Source organism: Platichthys flesus, chromosome 15 (genome assembly GCF_949316205.1).
Source record: "Platichthys flesus chromosome 15, fPlaFle2.1, whole genome shotgun sequence".
Classification (NCBI taxonomy): Eukaryota; Metazoa; Chordata; class Actinopteri; order Pleuronectiformes; family Pleuronectidae; genus Platichthys; species Platichthys flesus.
In genome coordinates, this window is record NC_084959.1 from 11,858,583 (window position 1) to 11,883,693 (window position 25,111).

At 42.5% G+C, this 25,111-nt stretch overlaps 1 protein-coding gene across 3 annotated transcripts; it reads right to left on the minus strand.

Annotated features, from left to right (window-relative positions):
- Nucleotides 1–21: 21 nt before the first annotated feature.
- Nucleotides 22–23,958, minus strand: LOC133969389 (pecanex-like protein 3). 3 transcript variants are annotated; one of them, XM_062405828.1, is made up of 36 exons: nt 23,611–23,958; nt 22,128–22,615; nt 21,243–21,451; nt 20,988–21,093; nt 20,743–20,782; nt 20,460–20,555; nt 18,439–20,169; nt 16,775–16,904; nt 16,314–16,483; nt 16,060–16,117; nt 15,832–15,979; nt 15,498–15,655; nt 13,432–13,585; nt 12,695–12,727; nt 12,412–12,583; nt 11,849–11,959; nt 11,586–11,677; nt 11,380–11,489; nt 10,926–11,031; nt 10,719–10,811; nt 10,451–10,601; nt 9,656–9,800; nt 8,210–8,387; nt 7,962–8,070; nt 7,584–7,713; nt 7,205–7,263; nt 6,887–7,102; nt 6,172–6,425; nt 5,847–6,077; nt 5,413–5,516; nt 5,159–5,306; nt 4,847–5,077; nt 4,184–4,458; nt 3,913–4,082; nt 3,386–3,792; nt 22–2,905 (listed from the first exon to the last, which is right to left on the minus strand). In XM_062405828.1, exons 2-36 carry the CDS (start codon nt 22,278–22,280, stop codon nt 2,753–2,755), a joined length of 6,831 nt encoding a protein of 2,276 aa, XP_062261812.1. In that variant the 5' UTR covers nt 22,281–22,615; nt 23,611–23,958; the 3' UTR covers nt 22–2,752. The 3 variants fall into 3 exon arrangements, with proteins under 3 accessions (XP_062261812.1, XP_062261811.1, XP_062261810.1); XM_062405827.1 differs by having other exon boundaries at nt 8,210–8,384; nt 15,802–15,979; XM_062405826.1 differs by having other exon boundaries at nt 15,802–15,979.
- Between the last annotated feature and the right edge of the window lie 1,153 nt (nt 23,959–25,111).

Here is a 25,111-nt window from a genome sequence, read left to right on the forward strand (position 1 = left end):
AGAAAAATGACTCTGAGCAGCTGATTTGCAAACAGACACAAAAACCTTTAATTTAAATAGGAGAGAAAAAAAAGATGAAAAAAAAAGAAAAAAAGAAGTCACATAAAAAAAAACTGTACAGGACATTTTACATTGACTTAAAGTTCTTAAATAAAAGACCCCCCTCCAAAAAGTATTGCTAAAATAACAAAACAATATCAAAGTGGGATGTTGTATGATACTTTTTGTGCAAAAGAAGTTATAATTGATTCTTCCCAAACTGCACATTTTGATGTGAAGTTTCTCTCCACTGCTCAGCTCTGCCCTCTGATGGGTAAACACAGGAGTCCCTCCCCTGAACCTCAACATAGTGTTTTCAATTTAAAGAACCCAAAATCCAATAATAATAAAATAGATTTATATTTTAAATATAGATTTATATACGAAACATGCTGTACAGAATTTCAGAGATAAGAAATCCCTTTTTTATTAAGACCCAGGTCTGTCCGTTAACTTGTGCTTACCTCGCTGCCAGCAAAGTAAAAATCATAATAATTAAAACAACCTTAACTCCCTTGGATACAAGATGGATGAGTAGAGAAAAACAGAAAACAGCACTGATCAAAGTCTGTTTTTCCTGAGTCGAGGAAGTTACAATTGGTTTTGTTTCAAGAGGGAAGGCGACGCACCTTTCACCCGGGGTGAAAAGAAAGAAGCTTTGTGTCCCTTGTTCAAATCTAAGCAGAGAAGGTGGAAAGAAGGACAGAGTGACTGAACAGCATGCAGTGTGTAGAACGTACTTTAACCCAGAGAGAATAAAACACTGTAAAAGTGGCATCTTTTGTTAACATTAGCATGACCCAGTATTCAATGCATGTGTCACACTTTTTTTTTAAATCCCCCTTTCAGTTCTCTCCCTTTGGACAAAAAGTCTTCCCGCAGAAAAAGTTGATTTCTTTCCCGTTACAGACCCTGAGAACGCTGGCCTGCTGTCAGGTTACCCTATGGCATCAGGTTGTTTCCAAATCTTGCCGCAGACAACTGGGCACAAAGCCTCAGGAGCTGGGGAAACGTTTAGGGTCAAATGGATTGAACTGCCGGCTTCTTCCTTCTGTTGCATGATGTACTTCAACCATCAGTGTTTTCCTTTGCTTTTCACAGTGGTGGATTAGAGAGTGCACGAGTGGGAAAGAAACCAACCTAAAGTGACTTCTCAGGGATACTTCCAGTTCTACTACACGTGTAAAAAAAAAAAAAAAGACTCAGCTATCGTTGAGATGATACAAATGTGATGACACCAAACAAATTGAGGGAGGGGGTGGGGGGGTATACAGTCGACAGAAGGCAGAGTTCCAACTCGATATAATCAGCACACCATATAGACAAACCCCGTTAAAGATATCTGTAAGACAATATTAAACAAATAAATATTCCACCTTTGCTTTTCAGTATTTATTCAGCTTTTGTCTATTTCCAACTAAAACGCTGGATTTAACTGTGGGAGGAGCAGTAGTAGTGGGTATATTAGTAGTAGCAGGAGATGCAGAAGCAGTAGTATAGTAACGGGAGGTGCCGTACTGCAGGCAAAGAAAACAGAGCTCCCCACACAGAGCGGCCTGGATCCCTGCGGTTGAGAAAGTCATAAGCTGACTGAATCTGATCGAGGAGTTTTTTTTTTTAAATCAAGAAAACAAACTCATTGCCCCTTAAACACAGAGGAACTCGTGGTTCTTCAAGTAAAAACAATAAAAAGGACATTCCACTCACGAAAACAAAAAAAGGCTGTATGTTTCTCACACTCCCAGTTTGTCGGTTTGTGATCAACACAGTCACCCTCCACTCCTTCCTGATCCAGCGGCGCCAGCTCCGTCCGACGTTGTCCCACATCTTTGTGTCGCTCATCAGATTCAGGACTCGCACATTGTAAACTGAGGTGAAAGTAACACGTGCTGGCTGGGATGGAAGGGAGTTTTTTTTTTAAAATTTTGATCCCACCTGAAACCTGCTCGGTGACAGAGCTTCTGAGCGTTGATGTTGTCAGGCACCTCTGTAGGAAACAGGCCAGAGATAACATTTGGGTGGGAATCTTTTTTCCCCCTTCCTTTCCTTGTTGAATGTTTGATGTGCACGGGGGAACAAGTGGAGCCTGTTGAAATTGTTCAATATGTATTAATAAATATTATTTCTTCACCTGCACACACAGCGACATACTGGTCCTTTTTTGATTTGATTGGTTATGCAAAAAAGGAAGAATAAAATAACCCTGCTGGTTCAAATGTCAAGTGAGAGAAAGTCAGAGTTGATCCTCTGTTGTCCAGTATAAAAAATAAACAATCCTCAAGCAAAAAATTCCCTTTTAATTGCACTGGTCTTTCTGGCCTGCCATTTCCAACCCAAAGGTTGTCCATAGAGACACGGAGTGCCTTTGTTTGGAAAACCAAAAGTTAAGAGTGAGTTCATCATTGGAACTTGTGAGTCTCGATGAAAGCTGACTTTGGCTGAAATCATTTCATTATCTGACGAGCATCAGCTCAGCACTCTATTAAACGTTTGACTCCTTTGGCTGCGGAGGATAGGGGTGATGTGTATAGAGCCAGACCAATCCAGTACTGTAGAGGGCCATTACATTACAGGATTTTAGTCACTTAAACAAGGAGTTGATGGAATGAGTGCAGAAGGCTGGAATGAGTCCAGTCTGGGCGGCGCCGGACCAGGTTCAACCACTGTGTGCTTTCACTGCAAAAAATGTCACTCAGGGTCTCCCAGCGCAGACTCATCGCAGATGCTCAAGTAAAGGCAGCTCTGTGGATTCCTCCCGGGGGGTGGGGGGGTCGCCGGCACTCTGCAGGGTGGGGTCCAATGTCTGAGTGGCGCCCAGAGGATCTTGTATTGAACTGAGCTCTTGTAGGGGAGCAGGAGGAGTAGGCTGTGAAATACCAGACAGATAAAACAAATATTTATCACAGAAAATCAACAGTGCCATTTAAAAAACATCACTAACCAAAGACTGTAAATAAAGATTAAGAACATATCTCCACTTCCTCCCCCCCTTCATAAATGAATTCAAAATATGCTAGTCATGAACATTGTCGTCGTTGGTCTATAACATGCTTTGAGCCAGAGTCTGTGCAATAGAGATCATGGGATTGAGCCGCAGGACAGAAGTCACACCTATACATGCACTTGACCAATAATGAATCAGTTTCATGACATTTCACCCCATTCAAAAAAGCCAATTAAAATCAAAATGAACTAAAAACGAGCACTAACAACAAATGTGTGTGATGAATAACATTTACATGTCCCATTTCATGGCTCTTTCATTATATTTTATCTTTTTTAATTTACTTGACCACATTATTCTCTGGGGTGGAGTCAAGGGTTAACACACTGTCAGTCTTCTCACCTGTGTGCGTATGGTCTGTACTGTTCCTCCTTCTCCCTCCACTGCAGCTGGTCCATTGAAGCCCTTTCTGCCTGAAAAACTCCACTTGCCAAAGTGGCTCTCGTAGTGTAGTGCGCTGCCATGACCGAGGCCAGCCCGCTGGCCCGCTCTGTGCCCCGAGTTCTCCAAGAGGCTCGCCGGGCAGAAGCGCTCTGAGCCTTGCAGAGGAGTCGGCATCATGGAGCTGCTGAACGAGAGCTGGGAGCTGGACAGCTGCTGTCCCAAGAGCCCCTGGATGGAGGATGTACGCTGTAGGGATGTGAGCAGGCCCGCCTCCATCCTGCCTTCTGATTGGCTTAGCAGAGCTAGTGGAAGAGGCTGGGGGTGGTGAGGCCAGTTCTGTGTTGGACCTACAGGGTTGTCTGTGCCTGAAATGCAAAAAAAGCCTCTTTATTTACACACGAGTACCTCATACAGGCTCTAAATACAAAATGTAGTTAAAAATGAACTACAGGATCAGGAAAGCAATGGTTTCTTTGAGGTCGTACCCATGGAGGGCTGGATAGTGGTGATGTGTGGCTGAGGAAGGCTGGAGGCAGGTGTACTCTGCGTGGTGTGAATGGCTGGGTTGGTGGAGATGGAGGTGGAGCCGCCTCCACAGTCAGAGTCTTCGATGTTTCCTCCGCTGTTGCAGCCTGCACCACAACCTTTCTGTAACCTGCAGGAGACACATTATATACATTAGAGTTTAGATGTTCAGATAGACCACTGTCACTGAAAGGTTTGTAAGTATACACAGATGAAGTCAAGATCCCGTACCTGTCCCAGCTGCTGATGAGCCACGTGTAAATGTTGTGGGGGCTGATGGGTCCTCCCCACACAGACCGGAGCTGGCTGTGGCCCCCAGCGTATGAGGTGGTGAGGGGGGACACATAGATGGGGTAACCAATGGGCTGGTCGCATGAGGAGTTAATCATATTCCTCAGTGCCTGCTTGGCGTTTTGAATGCTGCCACGCTCTGGGTTACGATTGCGTAGGAAAACCAGCTCTTGCTGTTGCCCTGCCCACAGCCCACGAACACACTCTCTGTTGACCTGTGAGGGGCGACACAATGAGGGGTCAGGAGTGCAAAGATGGACAAGCTGGACAAACTGTCGAGCAAGACAAGTGTGATGTTTACACACTGTAAGCAAAGAGCCAGACTAACAATTTGAGCCATTTATCAGTGGGGGAAAACTTCTAGTGGACAATTTGTAGATTGTGGCAGTTTCCCCATAAGATTGCTTTGTAGCTTCTGCCACTATGTTACCAGCGGAGATGATCTACTCGACCGATTTATGCTGATTGTGTGCATTGCTTACTATCACATCCGCAAACATAGAGCCCAGGTTGAAAGATACTGCAATTCACCTTTAAATAAGATGTGATTCAAACAGACCCAAGATAACAGGAGCCAGAGTAATAAACAGAAAGAACTGATACCTTGATGACTCTGAAGCTGAGGAACCTCTTGTTAAGCATGATGATCTTGTACTCGTCGCTGCCGTCATCCATGATGTGGCGCAGTGCCAGCAGTGAAGGCATATTTGCTAGAATGGCGCTGCGCCACACCGGGTCACCCTCGTGTGAAATCAACATCTTCTCCTCGTTGGCAGTGATGGCGTCATACAGAACCATCGGATCCTCATACTCATCCGGTGATGTAAAGTGGTCCTGGAGGGAAATGCAAATCACAGGGTCAGTTTCAATTCAGTGACATAAAGAAGAATCATTATGGTGTGTTAGAAATTCTACCTGATGCAGCTTGAGGGACATGCGCACTCCAGGTGCAACCACTCGATTCAGCAGGTCCATATCTGCAAACACCCACTCATCCCGAGGAGACGTGATGCGAAAATCTCCCTTGAAGAGTGCGTGGAGGCCATAGAGAAACGGCTCCAAGCTGTCACATAGACAAACAAATATAACCCTTGTATCCTGCTGGCACATATTTGGGTAATGATAGGTGCTGTTAGCCACAATTGGAGATTGTTGCCTGGTGGCCTTACCTTGCAGACATGCTGTGAGAGGCTGTGCCCAGAGCTCTTCTTCCCAGGATACACAGGCCAAAGCAAAGGTTGACGAGTGGAGAATCTCTTTCACAAGTAACCGACTACAACATAGAGAATTTAAGAATTACACAAATTATACGTTAAATGTATTTTCTGTGTTTTATTTTAAATAGTAAAGACAAAAGCCCCTAAGGAGAAGTATGAAAATGGACGATACAAGCTGTTAATATTAGAAAAGAAAACAATGAGCTTTTGGTTCATTTAGTATAACCAGTTGTAGGTAAATGTAGAACCCCCATCTTATAATTTATTGTTTCTTGCAGAGCAATGCTGCATGTTGTTTAACATTTGGTTAAAACCCAGCCAAAGTTTAGAAAGTTGGCAGCTAGCAGAGGAATAAAAGTAGGATACAAATTTGAAGAGGGTCTAACCGTTTGACGCCTGCTGTTGCAATACTGAATCCAGTCCAGGTAAATCATGCAGAATGAGGAGAGGGTAATGCCTGAGGCCCTGTGGTCATAGTCCTCATCGATGTTCAGGTTGAAGGTGGGGTCACTGTCCACATAGTTCGGACTGAGACAAGGCAGCAGAGCCTCCTGAACCGTCTCGTTAGTCAGCCACTCTTCCAGCTTAGAAGATCGACTCACGTAGTAGATGATGCTCTGTACGAAGAAACAAATATGATCCAAATGAATTAAGACAAAAAAAGTCTTTGGTAACTGAAAAAAAGGGGAACCTCTGTGATCAGTTACTCACTTTGACATAATATGTGATCAGGATCTTTCGAAGGTCGAACACTTGCAACATGGAGGCTGCGTTGTTGTCGCTGATGCTGTAGCCCTCTAGTACATACTTGGTGGCGGCCACTTCCCACGCCAGCCAGCGCTGTCCGAAGGCAGCGTTGAATGACAACATGTGAGGCAGGTGACCTGGCTCACAACAGCAGCATCCCTCGTCCTCCTCCACTCCCTCGGTGATGGCCTCTACCTCCCTCTGCTGACAGTAGGTACCTGGATACATGTGATGCACATGAGATCAGCTCCATAAGCACTTTCCTTTATGTGGTTGTAAAGTGTGGATCACTGACAAAATAATGTAAATAATTTATAAACACCTTCCGTGTGTGCATAAATAATAAAATAAGGTGGTAACCTCTGCAGAGTGTGACACATGTCGGTTTTACTATGCCCTGAACACAAATAAACCTGCAGCCATAAACACAGAATAAAAAGATAATATAACAGGCAAAAGAAAACTAACTTACAAAATAAATAAACAATGATTATGGCAACAGATGAGAGCCATTTACATTAGAGGTTGTTGGTGAGATTCTGTCATATTTTTCATTGGTTCACAGTAGCTTGACCTCATCAGCTGCCAGTCTTTACATGACTGAATGAGCTTTAATAGCCTGATCTCTAAAATAAATACTCTGTAAAATGTTCTGGCCCCATCATCCCTTGCTGCTTACCTCTGAACTCGAGACCCCTCAGCTGGAAGGTGACCAGGCCATTGCCGATCTCGATGATGTGCACCAGGGCGTTGAGGTAGTCTGACGCGAGGATGAAGCAGTCGCCCGTGCTGTAGTTACCCCAGCGACCGAGTAGCAGATCTCCGCACAGACTGTGTTGCAGCGAGCGCGTCAGGTGCTCGTAGAAAATCGAATTCAGATTGTTGTCGTCCGCACCTTCAGGGAAAGAAAAGACCATACATCACCATAGCTACAGAGCAAGAGTAAAAGTAGGTCAAATTGAGATGATTCGATTGTGAGAGAACATTATAGCGTTACCTGGGTTGCGGTCTAATTGAGTGGCAAGTCTGGTGTTTGAGTGATCGACCCGCTTGGTGCTGCAAACACGACACAACAGATGTTTTAAGAAAGAGACAAAACTTGAAAAGAATCCTAAAACAGAAAATGTGCTTAATGCCAGAGATGACACATACTGAACTCATTCCCCTAATAATACAATGTTTTACTCTATATGTCGAAAAGTTAATTCATTCAGACATGGGCCTTGTCTTTTTAAAATAATTCACAGGGAGCATAGTCAAGAGGGCTGCCAAGTGGCAAGATTCGTCATTAAAAAATTTGTTAGAACTCGAAGGAAATACTGGATTGCACGAGCTGTAGGGTGACAGTTACACAAATAATGTTATCAAAAACATACTTGTAGTCGCGCTCCCAGAATTTCACAGGTCTGGTGTACGAGGTGACAAATACAGCGCTGCCTAGGACGGGATTGAGAGGGGTGGAAAATACAGCAGAGAAAACGGCCTGGACGAAGAGCACAGCAGAGTCTGAAGTAACAAGAGTTAAGGACATTTCATACAACAAAAAATAATCTTGTGAGATGTCCTGAAACCAGACAAGGGGGAAATACTTTACATACCAGAAGAACTTAAGAGAAACATGCCTAATAAAGTCATGTAGTACAATACCCTGCAACAAAAAATAGGTTATAATTTTTATCATTTTGCTGCTAAATTATGGGAAATGGGAACTTGTGTATTATGGCTGTCAAAACATTAAAGATCCTGAAGGATACGGGGCACAGCAAAGGGTTGGGCGAATGCGTGGAACGCTGACCCCCACGTGATCTGCCAGGGGGCGATGTACGTCAACACAAATCGAAGTTTGTACAGCAAGTCCCACATCTGAGGATTCAAAGGATAAATCAAAATCACAGAGAAAACCAGCTGTGTTCACACACGCACGCACGTTTACTGTGGAACCGCTTCTAAAAGGTAGAACACAGATTAATCTTATTAAGGCTGATATAGTGTGCGTTCTAACCTTGCTGAAGAGAATGGACATGAAGTAGTAGTCGATCAGGAAGGTCTCTGAGAAGTGTGGATAGTCAAATTGGAAGAAGAGCGTGGTGAAGCACAGCGTGACGTACTGCTGCGACGGCGCACAGAAGGACGAACGCAGCAGCTTCATGCCTGCTACTGAGATGAAGAGAGCTCGGCTGCTGGAGGTGATGAGAAAGACAGAGAAAGAGACAGCTAATCAGCGTCACACAATGACCTACAGTAAGTGTTTCTACAATATGTTTAGATTTGTCTTAAAATACGGTAATATCTTGATCCAAGTCACATTTATGAATAAACAGTTTTTTTTTTCGTGACGACAAAACAAATCAGAGTATTGTTTTTATGCATATTATCATTCAAACATTCACATTGTAGGTTGGATAGCAAATGAAACTAGATTGGAAGTGTTTTCACATGAAGCATCTCCTAATATGAAACATGCCTCAGGAAATGGATCTCAGAAATATGACACACAAGAATTTGTTCACTTTCGTGAAACCTGGAAAAGATTTCAAATGGTAGCAGTAAGACAAACTGAAATGGTTCAGCACTTTGGCAACACTCATTTGAAGTGGGAGTCACACAAAAAAATGCAGACAAAAATGCAGAATAGTCAGAGAGGAGAAACCCATAGTAACATCTGAGGCTTCACTGGAGCCGGTTTACGTCTCTGTGCAAGTTATCTACACTCAATCATCTAGGGAAAAAACATCACTGCATGCTTGAGGTTTGCTGAACAGCACTGACACTTCACAGCACTGCAGAGAAATGTTTAGTGGACTGATGAAATTAAAGTTGAATTGTTGAAGAACAGACAGAAGTAAAGTAGGAAGAAATATGTAATATTCTTCCTGAGAGTTCTGGTGTGCATATTTGTTGGAGGTTATCATTGCCAAAGTGAGTTCAATCAGAAATTATATCCAAGAATACACTTAAGTATTCAATCAACGATGTGACTGTTTAGTGGTTGTCTTCAATAAAAGGGACTAAAGATTAAATACTTTTTTTTCTTTTTTTAAATCAGCTTGAGCACATTGCTGTCTGATCTTTGTCAGAGTCAAAGTAATAGACAGATTACATTTTATGACGAATTAAAACAGAAAACCCGGGGGTATGAAAGGGTTCACATGTCACTAAAAGCTTAACCTACGGAGAAATTAGAAACATGAGATCTTAAATGAAAATGTATTCCTTGACATAGACTACTCTCCAGACTGCCTGGTTTAGGGGGAGAACAAAGGGAAACAACTGAGAGGATATACTTTCTGCATCTTGTGCACCTGGGGTGTGGTTAAGCATATCCATTAATTTTATGTTCTACGGTTCCAAGACACAAAGCTAAACAGAACATATCCCCAGGGAGCAGAGATGGGAGTGTGAAATATGGATGTAAGATACTATGCAGACAGAATGAGGAAAGGCTTACTAGATGTCCAGCTCCTTGTGGTTCTGACCCACAGTTCGAGCTTCAGTCGTCAGGGAGTTGAGCACCACGGCTGGGTAGATGAAATACTTCTCCACACACTGCAGCCAAGCATAAAGCTTCTCAAACCACATCAGCTGAGCAGCATCTGGGGGAAAGAAGAAAGAACATGTATCATACTTCTCAAGGACTTCCAGATTCTAAAGTCAAATGTTCACTCTACAGCTTTTACCACATGTGAAATTAATGTTGCAGAAACTTATTCAACCAAAAGATTTGGAAAAAGTTTAAATAATGAGTGGTATGGTATTCTATTGCTATTCTATTCCTGACTTGCATAGCTGTTATCAAGTACTGAAAATGGATATGTTCAGGATGATATATGATGCCTGGGAGGAAGATGCACGAGAGGGCACAGGCTGCATCATCATGTACGCAGAGGGAAGATATTTTACTCTTCTAAAATAAACTTTAAATTGCATGAATAAAAAGTTATATTGAAGCTCTTCCACATTATTTATTGATTCTTATTGTACAAGTGATACTCCGACTATGCATGCTTGTAAAAAAAAAACGACACCACTTGATGCTGCCTCTGTAAAGCTTCCAAAGAGATGACCGAGATTTGTGTTTTTCTCTAGAGCACTTCAATGCGAGATTGTAGTGTTTTTCATTTACTCCATGCAGCTTTTTCCAGCGGGGATACTCACAATGTTCCACGTGTTCATATAATAGCTTTTCTTCTCACTTCCACATGCGTGTTTGCGTGAGAAGATAAAACAGCAATCAGACACTCACCTCGGACCTCAAACTGACTGTACTCTCTGGAGCGGAGCACGGGGTGAGCCAGGCAGAACCACGGCAGCTGTTTGCGGAGCTGCGGCAGGAGATAGTGTGTAATGAAGCCTATAACTCCAGCCAGGATGTACAAGACAAAGCTAAGAGCAGGCTGTTGATCAAGAGCAAAGAGAGGAGATTAACATAATAGGTCTTATGCCATTTGTCACTGAAATCCTGTGAGAAATGTGTTGGAAGAATAGGATCGTAAAACTCTGCTCCAACTAACTTGTAAAGCGATGAAAACTGTGCTGGCACTGATGGCAAAGGTAATCACAGCCATGAGGGGACACATGACGAGGTCAGAGTGAAGGATCTCGTTCTGCAAAGAGAAAGTGAGAGAGATCAAGGGTATGATTTTAAATTTGAAGACGCTACAACATCACAAGTAAAAATTTAAGTCTGTGCAGGCTGCGAGAGAGGAGGTGATATTTACCACAGAGTTACGCAGCTTCTCAGGGAGAGGGTCCTTGATCTCCACAGGGGGGTCTTCTGGTGTTCGGTTCTCCAGCTCAGGGAATAATTTAGATCGGACCAGTGACCTGATGTAAGACGTAAGGGGGGGAAAAAAGAAAATAACCATGAGAGCTACGGCAAAAAGCTCAGGTCCAACATCAAAGTCTACAACGTCAGTGTAGTGAAAGCAGCAAGTCAGCAGCAGAAGAGCATCGATCAGATTTAAAACACTAAAGGTCAGTTTAATGCGTAAAAGCACAAATAAGGCAATACGTAACACATCCTATGCAGTATTGATTCAAAATGTTGTTTCGTCACCTTAGCTGAAATGCTGTCTGAGTAATCAGACCTTAAGACACTACTTCAAAAGTAAGAGGAGCAATATATATGTGTGGACATCAATAAAAGAGAATAATATGGAACAATATACTGACCACACAATGGTGGGATCACTGCTCTGGCGGCTGAGGTGGTAGGATAAGGCCAGGAGTAGGCCACAAAACACAGAGAACAGTACTGGCACATGGGCGTCCCCCCACGGTGCCTGATCAAGAAACAAACAAACAAATATTAAGGAATCTTCTATGAATTCCTACTCTGAAACAGAGACACGTTCATGCAGTGTCTTAGTTCCACTTACATTGATAGCACCGAGGCAAAATCCATACAGCAGAGCAGCCACCAACACGCTGCGTGTGAGGCTGAAGAGAGATGAGAGGGGGCTGGTAGTGGCTGACGAAGGAGACATGGAGAGAAAAATTAGGAAGAACCTAAACACGAGTAATAACATGCAGTTTCTAAAGCCGCAGTGTTCTGATGATTTACACTTCCCCCTATTTCCCTACAAGGAATTACATCATCATCATCATCATCCTCCTCCTGTCCATGTAGAAATGTTCTTACCAGTTCCACCAAAAATGTGCATGTCTATCTGCTCCAGCAGACACATCACAAAAGTATTGACCTGAGGTAGCAACCCAAAGAGGAAAATGACCGGAAAACACAAGGCAAAGACTGTAGGGAAAAAGAAGGAAATATTTATAATTCTTTAAATGTTATTCTGGTAGAGACCAACATTTGAAAAACTCTGCAGTTTTCTTCCAACTAAAACTCTCCAACAAGTTTAAAATCATTAATCTATCCCATGCATGTAAAACTATGTATGGGTGTTCCCTTACTAAAGTACAACTCAAAGGATGTTTCAACATATCACAGTAGGAAAAGCACAGGTGTAAAGAACGATAATGAACTCTTTACATGAAACAGAATAACCACATTAACAAAAACGTCAAAATAATAAAACGTATGAAAATGGTTTAAAGCCAGGTTAAGTTTATAATAAAAGAAAATATATGGTTGAATTAATTAAGGATCAAGTGTTACCAGAGGATGCATCTCTAATATAAGTAGTGGGAAATTGTTCCAAATCTTTGTTGTATAATTACTAGTCATGTGTAAGAACTAACCAATTAGCATGTCCCTGACACAGAGCAGGAAGTGTCCAGAGAAGAAGGTGATGCCGTAGAGGGAGAAGGGTTGAAGACTTCCAGAGCGCCCAGATAGGTCAAAGATCCAGATCATCACACAGCATAGGCAGAAGTAAACCGGCCGACTGTACACGATGATCCAGTTATGGCCCTGTTAGGTAATACACAACAAACCACAGTCACAAATGATTCACAATAACACAATCATAACTTACTATGGGTTTGAGCTTTGAGAAATGTTAACATACAAAACAATACTCACGTGCATGGGAGAAGCTGCATCTGGTTGTACGCTCTAAAAAATAAATGAAAGGCAGGCAGGCAATTTAAGTTTCCACTAACTTTTTCCATTCAAAAAAAAAAAAAAAAAAAAAAGAAGAGGGGAGGAGCAACATAGAGATGACGGGGAAATCAACCTCAAGATAATGTGATACTTACATTGTGTAGCATATTGCCAACTAAAGTAGAAAAACGATGCCTTAAATAGTGGAGGAAAAATACTTACGCCTATTAAGCTGTGCAGACTATGAATTATGTACACATGGATTATTATTGGAAATCGATCTCTCCAACAAGAACCACGGTTTGATTGTTGGGTGGCGGTCGACGCCTGACTGATTTGTCAGAGACATCAACAAGTATTTTGCATCTTGTGTCTTCACAGAGGCTGTGATACCAATAAAGCAGAACTTCATGACAGAACGGACAGAGCATGATATCTTCAGACATCTTCACAACCATCTGTGGGTCGATTTTGTGTTAAACTGCACAAAGTAGCACCAGCTTTTTCTTTTCTGACATTATTTGACGATGCATCTGTTTGGAATAAAAAATAATTTTTCATTGTCATGGGCTCTTTCTACAGCACCCATGTCATTACTGGCAGAGATGTGACTCAAATGTCCTACCATCAATACAATCATTCAGTCTCTGCCAAGATAATGACATATGTAATGCGAAGAAGATCCATATAAATAATGTACTTCAGCGGATATCTACCTTCAGTAAGGAGTACTGGCAGCTTGCAATGACCAGGCAGAACTGGAAGACCCAGATGTCCCTGAAATAGCCGTGAAGCAGCAGTATGAACCCCAGGAAGGCCACCAGACTGGCCAGCACCACAGCAAACACGTTCTCACCCACACGACGGTTCCTGGCAACAGAATTCAGAGAAAACTCAACAATAATATTTTCACTGTCATCTTTTTACATAAATATCATATCCTAAATGTAATATGATAATGATTAAAGTAAGTTACAATGCTCTTGTACATCAGACACAAAGGGTTTTCTTTAAATACTAAAACAATCATGCTGCATTAACATAATCTACTGTAGGAGCATCAAGCCACACACAAAGCTGTTTTCAGCCATGCACTGAACTCCAGACATTTTCCTGAATTTATCCAGAGCAGACGTATCACAGAATACAACGCAATGAATAGTTAAGTTGGAAAGACAGTCCACATATTATGTCCTGCCTCCTTTCCTGTTGTTGTGAACACATCTGCCCCGCCAAATCTGGTGAGGCATTCTTCATATGTAAAATGCAAAAGTCTAGACCCAAAATTCTTGCCATTGTCTAGATTTCATGTCTGAAAATGGCTGCAGAGTAGTACAATACATTCGGTAGGAGAATAAGTTATATATACAAGGCTAATAATTGTTTCGATCATGTTTAGGTTTTAGCTTTTTTCCCCTGTGAAACTTAAGATCCAGGAAGTGATGAGGTTAAGAAGGTTATGATTGTATTTTGCATGAGCTTGTGGTGGTGTGTGCAGCTTCCGGTAGATAAAATCCCTCAAGTCACACTGAGGAGAAAACCACCGTCACTCAGTGGCTTTTAGTCGGATATAAAAATATAGTATCTTCTTATTTAGGAGGTGGTGTTAAAACTGTATATTTAGGTTACACCCACGTTGAAGAATGTAGTTTTGCCTTCAGGACTGAGAGACACAGATACAGACCCGATATACCAGAAATATTAATATCCCTTGATGCAGAGAGTTCCGATGGAGTGGGATTATCTTTTATGTACCCTTAAACTATTTGAGATTTGTGTCTTGCATAAGGCTGCTCAATTTCTTACTCACTACTGGCTGTCCAAATTTACACCATCTCCCACTCTGCAATAGGCAGGGCTGCCCCTTTTATTCACAGTGTTAAACTGTTAGCGATGGCATTGCACAGTGACAGCAGTATTAACAGTTTACTTTGCTGATAATGTCTAATGCTATTTGTAGTCAGACTATTACAATTTGCTCACAGTTAGAGTGCGAGAGGGACGTTGACAACAAAGCAGAAAATCAGAGAAAGAAAATGTTATATTCCAATCGTTTCACTACAGTTGTGTTGCAGCCCAGAAGAAAATGGAAACAGAGGGAAGTGTGTCTTTAGATAAATACAGACACCAGACCCAGTGGGACATTAGTGATGATGGGGAAAGAAATTATTTCTGAGAACATTTTTTTTTCTTATGCCAATGACAGACAGAGAGAGCGATATTCTATTTGAATGCATTCATGTCTGAACTTAAATAGGTCAAAACATGCAACAGTGGCACCATCAACACAGACTCTACCAAAACAAAGAACAGAGAAGCTCAAATCCCAACATACTCAAAGGAAGTTTGACTTCATTCTCTGCTCAGGTCACCATTACTCCACCATAGCTTCACATAGAAAATGTTGTTGGCTGCAATGTTAATGTTGAGCTGTTGTCAGCCATCAATAAAATACTACTCTAGCAAAAACAAAGAAGATCCAAGATACATAGGTGGGATGTAGATCTACTGTCATTATTCCTTATCTCTGAGCTCCCAAACATTGTCTCATCATAGAGCAGCTGCCTGTTCACAGACAGACTGGGGTTTGACAAAAGTCAAAAAATATACAAATGGCTGTGCATGTCTCTGTGGCTGTTTTGGGTCTGGAATAGTCTTTGTGCTCCACAAATAAAATGATTCGCTTTGCTTAAACTTCAAATATTTAATTGAAATGTTACAGTTTAACAAATTTTTTTTTAATCAAATTAATCATTCTTCCCCTACTCAGAGTCTGTCTTACCTGTCCAATAAGGCAAGGAGAGCCAATCGATCATATCGAACCCTCAGCCACTTCCCAGGGAGCACCCAAAAGCGATAGTACTGTTTGGGTTTGGCTTTCTCCTCAATCATCAGAGTGTTTTCCTGGGACTCCTGTAGAGACTCGTGATCCAGATCAAACTAGAGATGAGGAGAAATAAGTGATGAATTCAGTGGGAACTACATGGACAACCTGGGGTAGTTTCATTTTGCAATAGGGACTAGACTGATTTATGTGACATTCTGCCTAAGATAATCTACCCTTTCAAACATCAAACTCTGCTAACCTCAGGCATTTCCAGAGGCACCCTGCGCACCTGCATGCCCTGTAGAACCACTGGTCTGGGCTGCAGCATGGACAGAACTGGTGCTCCTTCCTGGACCTCAGTGGAGGTGAAGCTTGATGACTGGGACTGCCTTTCCCGTTCTCTTTCTCTCTCTCGCTCTCTTTCCCTTTCCCTTTCCCTGCAAAGACAAATATGTGTATGGTATTATTTGTAATTTTTCACTTGGTTTTATAAAAGCAAATAAAAACTTTAACTTACTGCACTGGGTCTTCATAACCACCTCCACCAGTGCCAAACGTGTAGGACCTCTTCACCCCTGTTAAACAGATAGACGACTGAAATGAAATACTGTAGGAACCAACATGGCATAAAAGATTAATCTATTTTTTTTTTTAAATTGCATTCATTCAATACATATCTAAATAAAAGGGAAAATTTTTATTGGAGAAAAGAAATCTAGTAAGTCTATTTCCCAAAAATTCAGAACTAGTCATTTAAATGGACTGGCTCACCACTCTCGTCAAAGAAATAGTGCACTGCTCCCTCTGTTGTGTCGTCGAAGGTGGAGGCCTCATGGATGCCACCACGAGGCAGTAGGAGCGATGAGGCAAACTGTAAGGCTGAGGGGAGTGTGCGAGTCCGCGAATGAGAGGAGGTACGAACCCGCTGGAGATCTTGCAGACTACAGGGGGGGAAAACAAAAAAAGAATCTGTTCAACAATGTTGTCTAATTTTAGCTTTAGGATATCATTTTGGCAGTCTAAAGCCTAAGTGTTAAAGCTTACATGTTGTTATTGGCAGTTTGAATTAATTAACTCGTTATCATTCATTTCTCCTTAAATTTCTAATTTTTTATTTTGTGGCAAATCCCAAGAAATATATCCCCAAAAGGCTTGATTAGAGAAATTGTAATTCACAGCGGAGAAAATTATCCAGCTATAAACCTTTACTCAGGTTTACTTAGTGGACTGACCTGGGAGGGGATCCCATAGTTGACGGGGGCGGTGTAGGGTTGCTTCCAGCATTGTGTCTCCTGCGGATGGCCTGGGTCCTCTTTACACTGCTGACCGGGTCGTGTTTGTTCCCGTCCTCTGGAACCATGGCTGTAGAAGGGTTATTAGTTACATTGGTTTATAGTGTTAATGTTCACCATACAACAACTCATTTGCATCAAAATTGGACACAATATTCAAATTAACCCGTTTGATTTTCCTTTTGCCATTGTAAAATATGCATTTAGATTTATGCATGTCAAATACCCTGAATTACTTATTGATGGACGATCAACCAAGCTGATCCCTCTGCCTTTCTGCAGTCATAAAAAAACCTCAGTCCATGTTGACAACTAAAACAAAGCTTAATGATGCATTACTGTTCATGGTCATCTGTGGTGTAAAACAAATAAGCTCCATAAGCGTTTTCCTCAAATAATTAGAGGTTACAGTAAATGAGGCACATCACAAGCTATGAGCAATATTTTAAAGTAATAAGGCAGGTCTTTATCTTCATCTCTAAATCCACTTTATATTTACTTCATGGTTTGTAAATGACAAGGCCGAGTCACAGATATAGAGGTCATTACTGATCTAAGGTCAGTAAATTAAGTTTACTTTTGCATTAGTGACTCAGATGAGCTTTGAAAAGATGGCAACAAAATATCACCCTCTTACAAAGAACTACATTTGTGGAGGATCAAGGTCTGCGTCATGCAGCAAATTTCATACTGTCAGATTATGCAGGGTTAAGATCTGACAGTGCCTGAGCATTTTTGGGCAAATCCTAAACTGACTTAACAGAGAAAAACATGCTGAAGGTTTTCTACTGGAACATATTTTTTTCAAAAAAACTTCTGTTTAAAAAAGTTTGGGTTGTTAGATATTTGGGAATAATGTTGCAGTATGGGCTGTTTGTAGCCATATCATATTACTAGGCTAATGGCTAGTACTGAGCATTTTGTAGCATACAAGTAGCCTTTGTGAGCCCATCAATAGAGTCATTCATATCAGCCTTAAAAGTGTTTGGTCAGTCCTGCTGCCACAAAGGAAATAAATTCACGACTAGTACAAACCAGCTACTAGCATCTCCTCACGTCTTCACTAAATAAATTCACAAGGGAGAAAATCTGCCAGTCTTCTTGCCAACACAGTGAGAGTATGGGTCACGTTACCATGTGTAAACATTTTAAAAGATTCTGTGTAAAAGTTGTATGTGGGAGCAACCGGGTAGCCAAATTGTTAAAGCACAAACCATATGGGCGTATATTCCCTGAGAAGCAGGTCCCCAGTTCAGCTCTCTGCTGCACTGACCATTTATTAATTATCATTCTACTATTTTCTCATCCTGTTTTCTGTCTCTTTTTCTATCAAATATTTCATAAAGCTCTAAACTAAAGCGACGATGGCCAACCTTCATTGGCTATTCATAGTATGCTTAATTTAGAAGCTTTTTTATCAATCTACTATATTTGATATCAAACCAAATTTAAAAGTTCAATAAATTAGTTTAAGAAAAGAATATCCACATAATTTTGGCTTATTTGTTTCATATGAGAGACTCTCCAGGTTGTCTATTTTTCTTCATTAAGAATGGGACATCTCTAAAACACAACTCTGCACCATTGATGATTATATAACTCACCTCCTCCCACAGCGCCCTCTTCAAGCAGCTCTCCTACCCTCCATCCCATCTGGTTGCCAGTCCAAGAGCCGCCCAGAGAATCAAGTCGATGGTGAAGCGTTCCAGGGAAGCCATCGGTATGAATAGTGCGGGCTTCCAGATCAGACTTGGAGATGGTTAGAGTCCGGGGTGCAGGGGTGGAGGTGGAGGGCATTGTAATCAGAGTAGAGGGTTGAGCTGCCGTGTTGCTCTGGCCACCACCGGCACCATCCATACTTAGCACTCTTGCATGAGTTTTAGCACTAGCCGTGCTAGAAGAGCGTTGAGCGGCACGAGAATGAGAGGGGCCAGCAGTTTCAGGTAAATCCCCTTCCCTTGGAGTGGGCAGTTGAGCAGTAGGGGAGAGTGGGGATGTCATGCCAGTGTTAGCGAGGTCTGGGGAGTAGCAGGAGGTAGAGGAACTTGAATCATCGTCGTCGTCATCATCGTCATCTGAGCTATATCGACGCTGGGAGCCCAGACTAGAACCAGCGCTCATGTCACTGCCATCATCCTCATCGCTGGAATCTTCAAACAGACTTTCACTGTACGCCTTGGCGCCCAGTCTGCTGCGCACAGGGATGTAATCTCTATGTTGTCTATGATTGTGGTGACGCCTGTAAGAGCCACAGTCAAAACTACTGCTTCCTGCTCCAGCTCGCCTTCGTGGAGCTTTCCTTCGGCCCGGCCTGTGCCCTACACTACTGCCGCTGGCCCGCAGCAGCTTTAAGTCTTTCGGGCGCACAACCTGCTGTGCTTGCAGAGCAGGCTGGTCAGACAGCAAGAAAGGGGTAGAGGATATGGGCAAAGCAGGCTCAGAGCACACTAGACCCAGGGCCAGCCCTGAGGGCACTGAATTGGCCTGCCGAGGTGGGGGTAAAGGAGGAACTGGGAAATTTCTGTCTAAATCGCAAACCTCTGATTGGCCACTACTTGAAGGGGAAGAGTTCTGGAGAGGAGGGGGCTGTGCAATATCAGAGGGTGCAGGGGTCAAATCCTCTCCTTCAACAAGTGTCCTGTCTAGCCCCTGGCTAAGGGAAAACTCTTTGGAAGGTGAACGCAGTAGCACACTGTCCGACAGGTTGTCTGTGTCACTGCCACCCTGTCCTGCTGCATCTTCCCTAGGCCCAGGGATGTAGGAGCCTATTGCTTTTGCTGAGGCAGACAGCTGTCCGTCCGCAGGTCGTGACTGGCTGAACGAAGGGCTTTCCAGCTGAGTAGAATCAGTTTTTTCACTGCGGTAACTACTAACAGTGCTCAGCGTTTCACGGTCTGTGGTGGTGCCACCTGCACTGAAACAGCTGTCCGTGGATCCGGCAGCTAGTGCCACCCCGCTGCGGCTGCCTGGGTGCTCAGTCCCAGGTGCAAAAGCCACCGGGTCAAGGCCCAAACCCAGGAGGTTTTCACTCAGCTCCTCGCTTAAGCTGCTCTTTATAAGGGGGCTGAGGGGAGTATCCCCCAGGCTTTCAGATTCAGCAGAGGGGCCAAGGGGATAATAAGCCCCCAGCCCATTGTCCTCTGGACTCCGTTGTTCCTCCACTTCCTGCAACTGTTCTTTCTCACCCCCATCTTCTTGACTGGAGGGTGAAGGGGGGATAGACAAGCAGTCTCCATGTTCTCCAAATACAGCAGAGACTCCAGATACTCCCACAAGACCAGAGAAATCACCTCCCAGACCAGCAGCAATGCAGGACTGGATGACACAAGGAGCTCCTGTACAGTAGAAAAGACCAGAACGATATTGATAATTACTTTTAGGCTTAACACAGAGGTTTCATATTGTGCTTATGAAGACCCAATGCTTTTTTCATTCTTTCATGTTAATCAATGCACTAACCTTAATCCCAACAGAAAGAATTAAGAGAAATGCTTACAATAGAATGTGTACAATAGTTTTATGCTAATTGACTGGACTCTATAGTGTGACTCATTTACATACAGGCACAATTAGGCGTTCAGTTTGAGCAATGCTCTTTCTGGTCAGTGATTAATAAAAGACTTACGAATGGTGTCCTGGGAGCTCTGGCGTAGGATATCCCGGTGAGCTGACGTAACAATCACATTATTGCTTCCTTGTTCCCGCATTAGTTCTTTGATATCTGAGGTCAAAATTCAAAAGCAAGAATGCATATTCAACTCATAGTGATGTGGCACACAGACTTGATTGTGTAATGACATTGTGCGGAAACATTTGAAATTAAACATTAACCCCTGTTTAAAATAAATACCCCTCAATTTCGAAAAGCAATATGGTATATAAAAAAAAGGAATTAAGGAAACACTCACCCTTAGTGCCCCCTGTATCCTCCAGCTGGGGCAAGAACTCCTGAAAATAAGGACAATCACAAATAATGGAGTCAGTTAACAAAAATAGCAAATTCACATCAATATGCATTGTAACAACACCATCACAATACATGAATATAAAGAGAAAAAACATTTTAAACATGTAGAGTTGGGAAAATGATAAAGAAGGGGAAAATGGAAATGAAACAACACTGCATGCTGCAATGAAATACAGTTAATCTCACCGACACTTGGTTCAACCCAAACAGCGAATGCTGGGAGCTACAGCGCACCGGGGGTGTTGAGTTAACCTTACGAAACACAGTCATCTCCACACCAACATGACTATCCCTGTAGAAAAGTTATACAAACCGAAATTTAAAGCACTTTAAAGCACTAAAAATAAACACTTAAGAAAAGTACAAAACATAATAAATCAGACAAAACGCAACTATAAAACTGTCTGATTTCATTAAATTAGTCAGAAAACACCTTCTTACCTGCGATGATTCCCATCATGGACACCTGAACCTTCATCTCCCTCTTCTGTTCTTGGGGCTTCAGCTGTGAGTGAGGCCTGCTTCTTCTCTATAATCTCCCCAAGGTCGAACATAGCGTGGAGCCGGTAGTTCACCACTTTAATGGCGGTGAAGAAAACTGCCACCACAGCTGAGTAGACGCCTGCTACTATCAAGCTTGGAGGAAGAGCCTGAAAAAGAAACGAAAACAATATCAGAAACTGAAACTATTCATAATAATGTGGCAATGAAATCCATTTCAGGGAATGAGTGCAAGGAATAATGATAATGGCTGGCAAATAGTCAATTCTAAAAGGCACTGAGAAAATCTGTTATGTACTTATCGTAATGAATGCAAATCAACAGTTTACAGGCACCTGTGCTATAAAACAATTACTTATTAAAGATGGTAGGAAAGAGATGTTTACCACAATTAGACATTCAAACATTAGACTGAATCAGTTCAATTTAAAAAGGTATTTTAGATATTATTTTTTCTTCTTTTTAAACGAGGATGTGCACAGAGAAACCACAAATATTCAGACTGATTTTAAACAAACAGTTTTCCCCAGTTTCAAACTCTGTTACTGAACTAAGGAGGTACATGTTTAACCGTTTACCCCCACTGTGAGGTATGAATGTATGAGATCCTACAAACTCTTATTTCTAATAACGATCTAACTCACTTGCTGCTGTTTTACATGTGCACACTTTTACAGTTGCAATGGATCAGTGAAATGTACATTTTGATGCATCCACTTTCACTGTCAGTTCTAATGAAGCTGGGAAAAATGTTTATGAGAGTGTGTGTCTGTAGTAGGGCCATCATTTATTATTGAATGTAACCTGCTGTGTAAATGTGCTTACCATGAACAACAGAAAGGGGAAGGCCAGAAGAAATATCCAAAGGTAGAGGTGGAAGCAGTTGGAGAACGTGCTCTGATGGGGGTCCACATACCAGCCTCCACTGAGCGAAGCCCACACCCCCTGCCGCAGTATCTGAAGAGCCTGGGAACCCATCTCCGCCTTCAGGTTCCACCAAAAGCTGAAATGCTTCTTTCAAGGCTGTAGCTCAAAAAACTGTGCAGCAATTCAAGCCACAGTGTCTTGTGTCTACGATGGCACTTCCATTGGGGATGGCTGGTTAACCAAGACTGTTTCATCAAGGACAATAGTTCTGGGTCTTGGATATGTATACTTCAGATGAGGTCAAGAATCCTTGCACATTCTGGGGCCGGTGTGTTCTCCCTCCTTGCGCCAACGTTGCCACACTCTAGCCTAATCCCTGTTGGGTAATCTGGAGAGTGACTTTTTGGCACATTGGTAACCCACTGAATGCAAGAAAAAACATTCATCTGCAAGAAAGATCAAACCTGGATAAGTTCCTTATATGAAGCTAGACTTCAAACATTGCATTCAGTAGGGGAATAACATGCTAGATAACAACCCACTTGTAAAACTACACAGGAAATCCCAAAGTAATTTGAAAAGCTTAGAATATCAGGCTATACGAACATACTAGTTATGGAGCTGTGCATCTTTCAGTGGATTTCTAGTCTGTGTCACTTTTAGCTTTTCCTTAAATCCCATGATTATGAAACCATATATCCCAATTTCCACTTGCGCCCGTTAGCTTAAGATAACAAGCGTGTTGAGTCAAACTTTAACTTGATAACTTGATCAGAGTTCAGAGAAATAATTATTTAATCAACAGAGCTGTAAAATATTACAGCTGAGCACTCAAAAGGAAAGGTGAGATTCAGATGAAATAACACAGGCAGGCACTACAGTCACTATAACACCTTCTATACCAAAACAACGCAACATAGAAGATAAACATCGTTCCTAAATTTCCACAGATTTCAGGGAGGATGACAGAGCTTAAAACAGCCTCCTTTTAATGTCCAGGCCAGATCTGTGCCAGCTAGATTAAGTTTTCTGGCTGACATTAGCAAGCTAACACACAGTTTAGCCTAGCTTGCGAACATGTCTGTGCTTATCTAATCGGTGAAATGTGCCCCGTTTAAACCATTAACACCTTCGGTCACCCCCGTCAATATGAAAACATGACCTACAGCAGCGGTACACTTCTCCAAACCGGCTGACATATGTTTAACTCCTTCAGATAGCGTGATGCTAGTCGTCAGCTAATGCTAGGCCGCACATATCAGCACTTGAGCCGCGGTGATGTCCCTGTCGCTAGCTGGGTGACTAACAGCAGCCTGCCGACAACAAACTAGCTTCGCCGAGGGTCGCTAAGTGAGCATTAGTTCAGCCTGTCACTGGCTAACGTTAGCGGAGGTTAGCTCATTAGATTTGACAATGGTGCTCACTGTGAAGCATCGCTTACAGTTAGCATTAGCTGTCCAGCTTGTCTCATATCCTCCTTCCGCATCCAGTCATTAGCGGAAAAAAAAAATCTCAGAGCCTTCCTTCCTTCGCAGGAAAGCAGCAGCCGCCTGTGTCCAGAGAACCTCTCGCGTCCCTCCGTGTGGGCTTTGGCTAACTTCTCATCGTTCTCTCACTGCCCCTCGTCCTCTCTGGCATCAGGGGCTGCGGGCAGACATGCAGCGGCACCGGGGCTCCTCGCTCATAGTGAACAGCCGCCGTGTGTTGGCACAAGCGGTGCCAAGAAGACCATGTTTCACTGAGCTAGCTCACTGTGACCGGGCAGCTAGCGCTAGCTAACAACTAGTTGGCACGCGCACACGCACGGAGCGCAATAAAGCGAGAGAGAGACATATTTATATTTAGAGAGAGAGAGAGGGGTAGAGAGAGATTCCCATGACGCCGATTGGCCGAATGCGCTGACGTCATGGGGAGGGCACTTTTCTCTTTTTAATTTCAAATTTATCCAGAACATCATCACATTCAGTCCTGTGGAGAATTGCTTAGCTTTTAATTGATCAATTAACTTCATACAAAGTGCAATCAATAAAAGCAGTTCTCCTCAGTGCACACATGTCACCTGGCAGGTTGTTCCATGCACCAGGGGGAAGTGGTCACATGATTCCCTGAGTCACCTCAGACTGGCTCCATCACGTCGAGACCTCTATGGTTGAGACCAGGGCTCTGAAGGGACCGAACCACCTGCTGCAGGACTCCTTGTCCTTCTGGTTGAGGATATGTCTTCTTTAAAGGGATAGTTCGCCCAAAAATGAAAACTCACTCACCATCTACTCGCCACTATGCAGGTGGAGGGGTGGGTGAAGTGTTTAAGTCCAAAAAACACTTTAGGAGTTTAGGGGTAAAACTATTTGCATCCAAATTTAATACAATTGAAGTAAACGGTGAACACATCTTCAAACGTAAAAAACAACAGAAAAAAAAAAAATCAAAATAAGACGAATGCATTGTGCAAGCACAGTTAGCCCGGATTGAGTCTAACACTAAAGTGTTTCTTAATGAACGAAATTGAAAAAAAGTGCTCTTGAATACATAATGCCAGATGTCCACCACTAGCAGATTTTATGAAGGTAAGTGACCCCGGCCTTTGTGAAAAACAAATTATTTTATATAGTAAATACTGTACAGTTCCAACCTCTTGAAGTTTAACTATTACTGAAAATGAGTGGCTTAGAAAAACTCAAAGGAAGGCTGATGAAAAAAACACAGTTTTGTGATCTACAGTAGAGTTCCTGTTGTTTGTCCTCCTTTTGTATGTTATCACCTTCTCTCCTGTTCGTTGAACAGTGTAATCACTGTGAGCCAGATAAACAAACACATTGATCATTTTGTCCCAATTCTCTGGGCTTTAAAGTTCATCCAAAAATTCACTTGTTATCTACCCACCACTCTACCGCCGGAAGGGTGGCTGAAGTGTTTGAGTCCAGAAAAACACAGAGTTGCAG

Bases quoted from the DNA above. Each gene is read 5' to 3' on its own strand.
- LOC133969389 (XM_062405826.1), bottom strand. From the start codon at position 22,280: ATGGGTTCCCAGGCTCTTCAGATACTGCGGCAGGGGGTGTGGGCTTCG. The intron at 21,094-21,242 runs GTAAGAAGGTGT...ACTTTTCTACAG, and splicing joins CATGATGGGAATCATCGCAG to GGATAGTCATGTTGGTGTGG. The intron at 15,656-15,801 runs GTTAGCAGAGTT...CCTCATCTCTAG, and splicing joins TGCCTCTGGAAATGCCTGAG to TTTGATCTGGATCACGAGTC.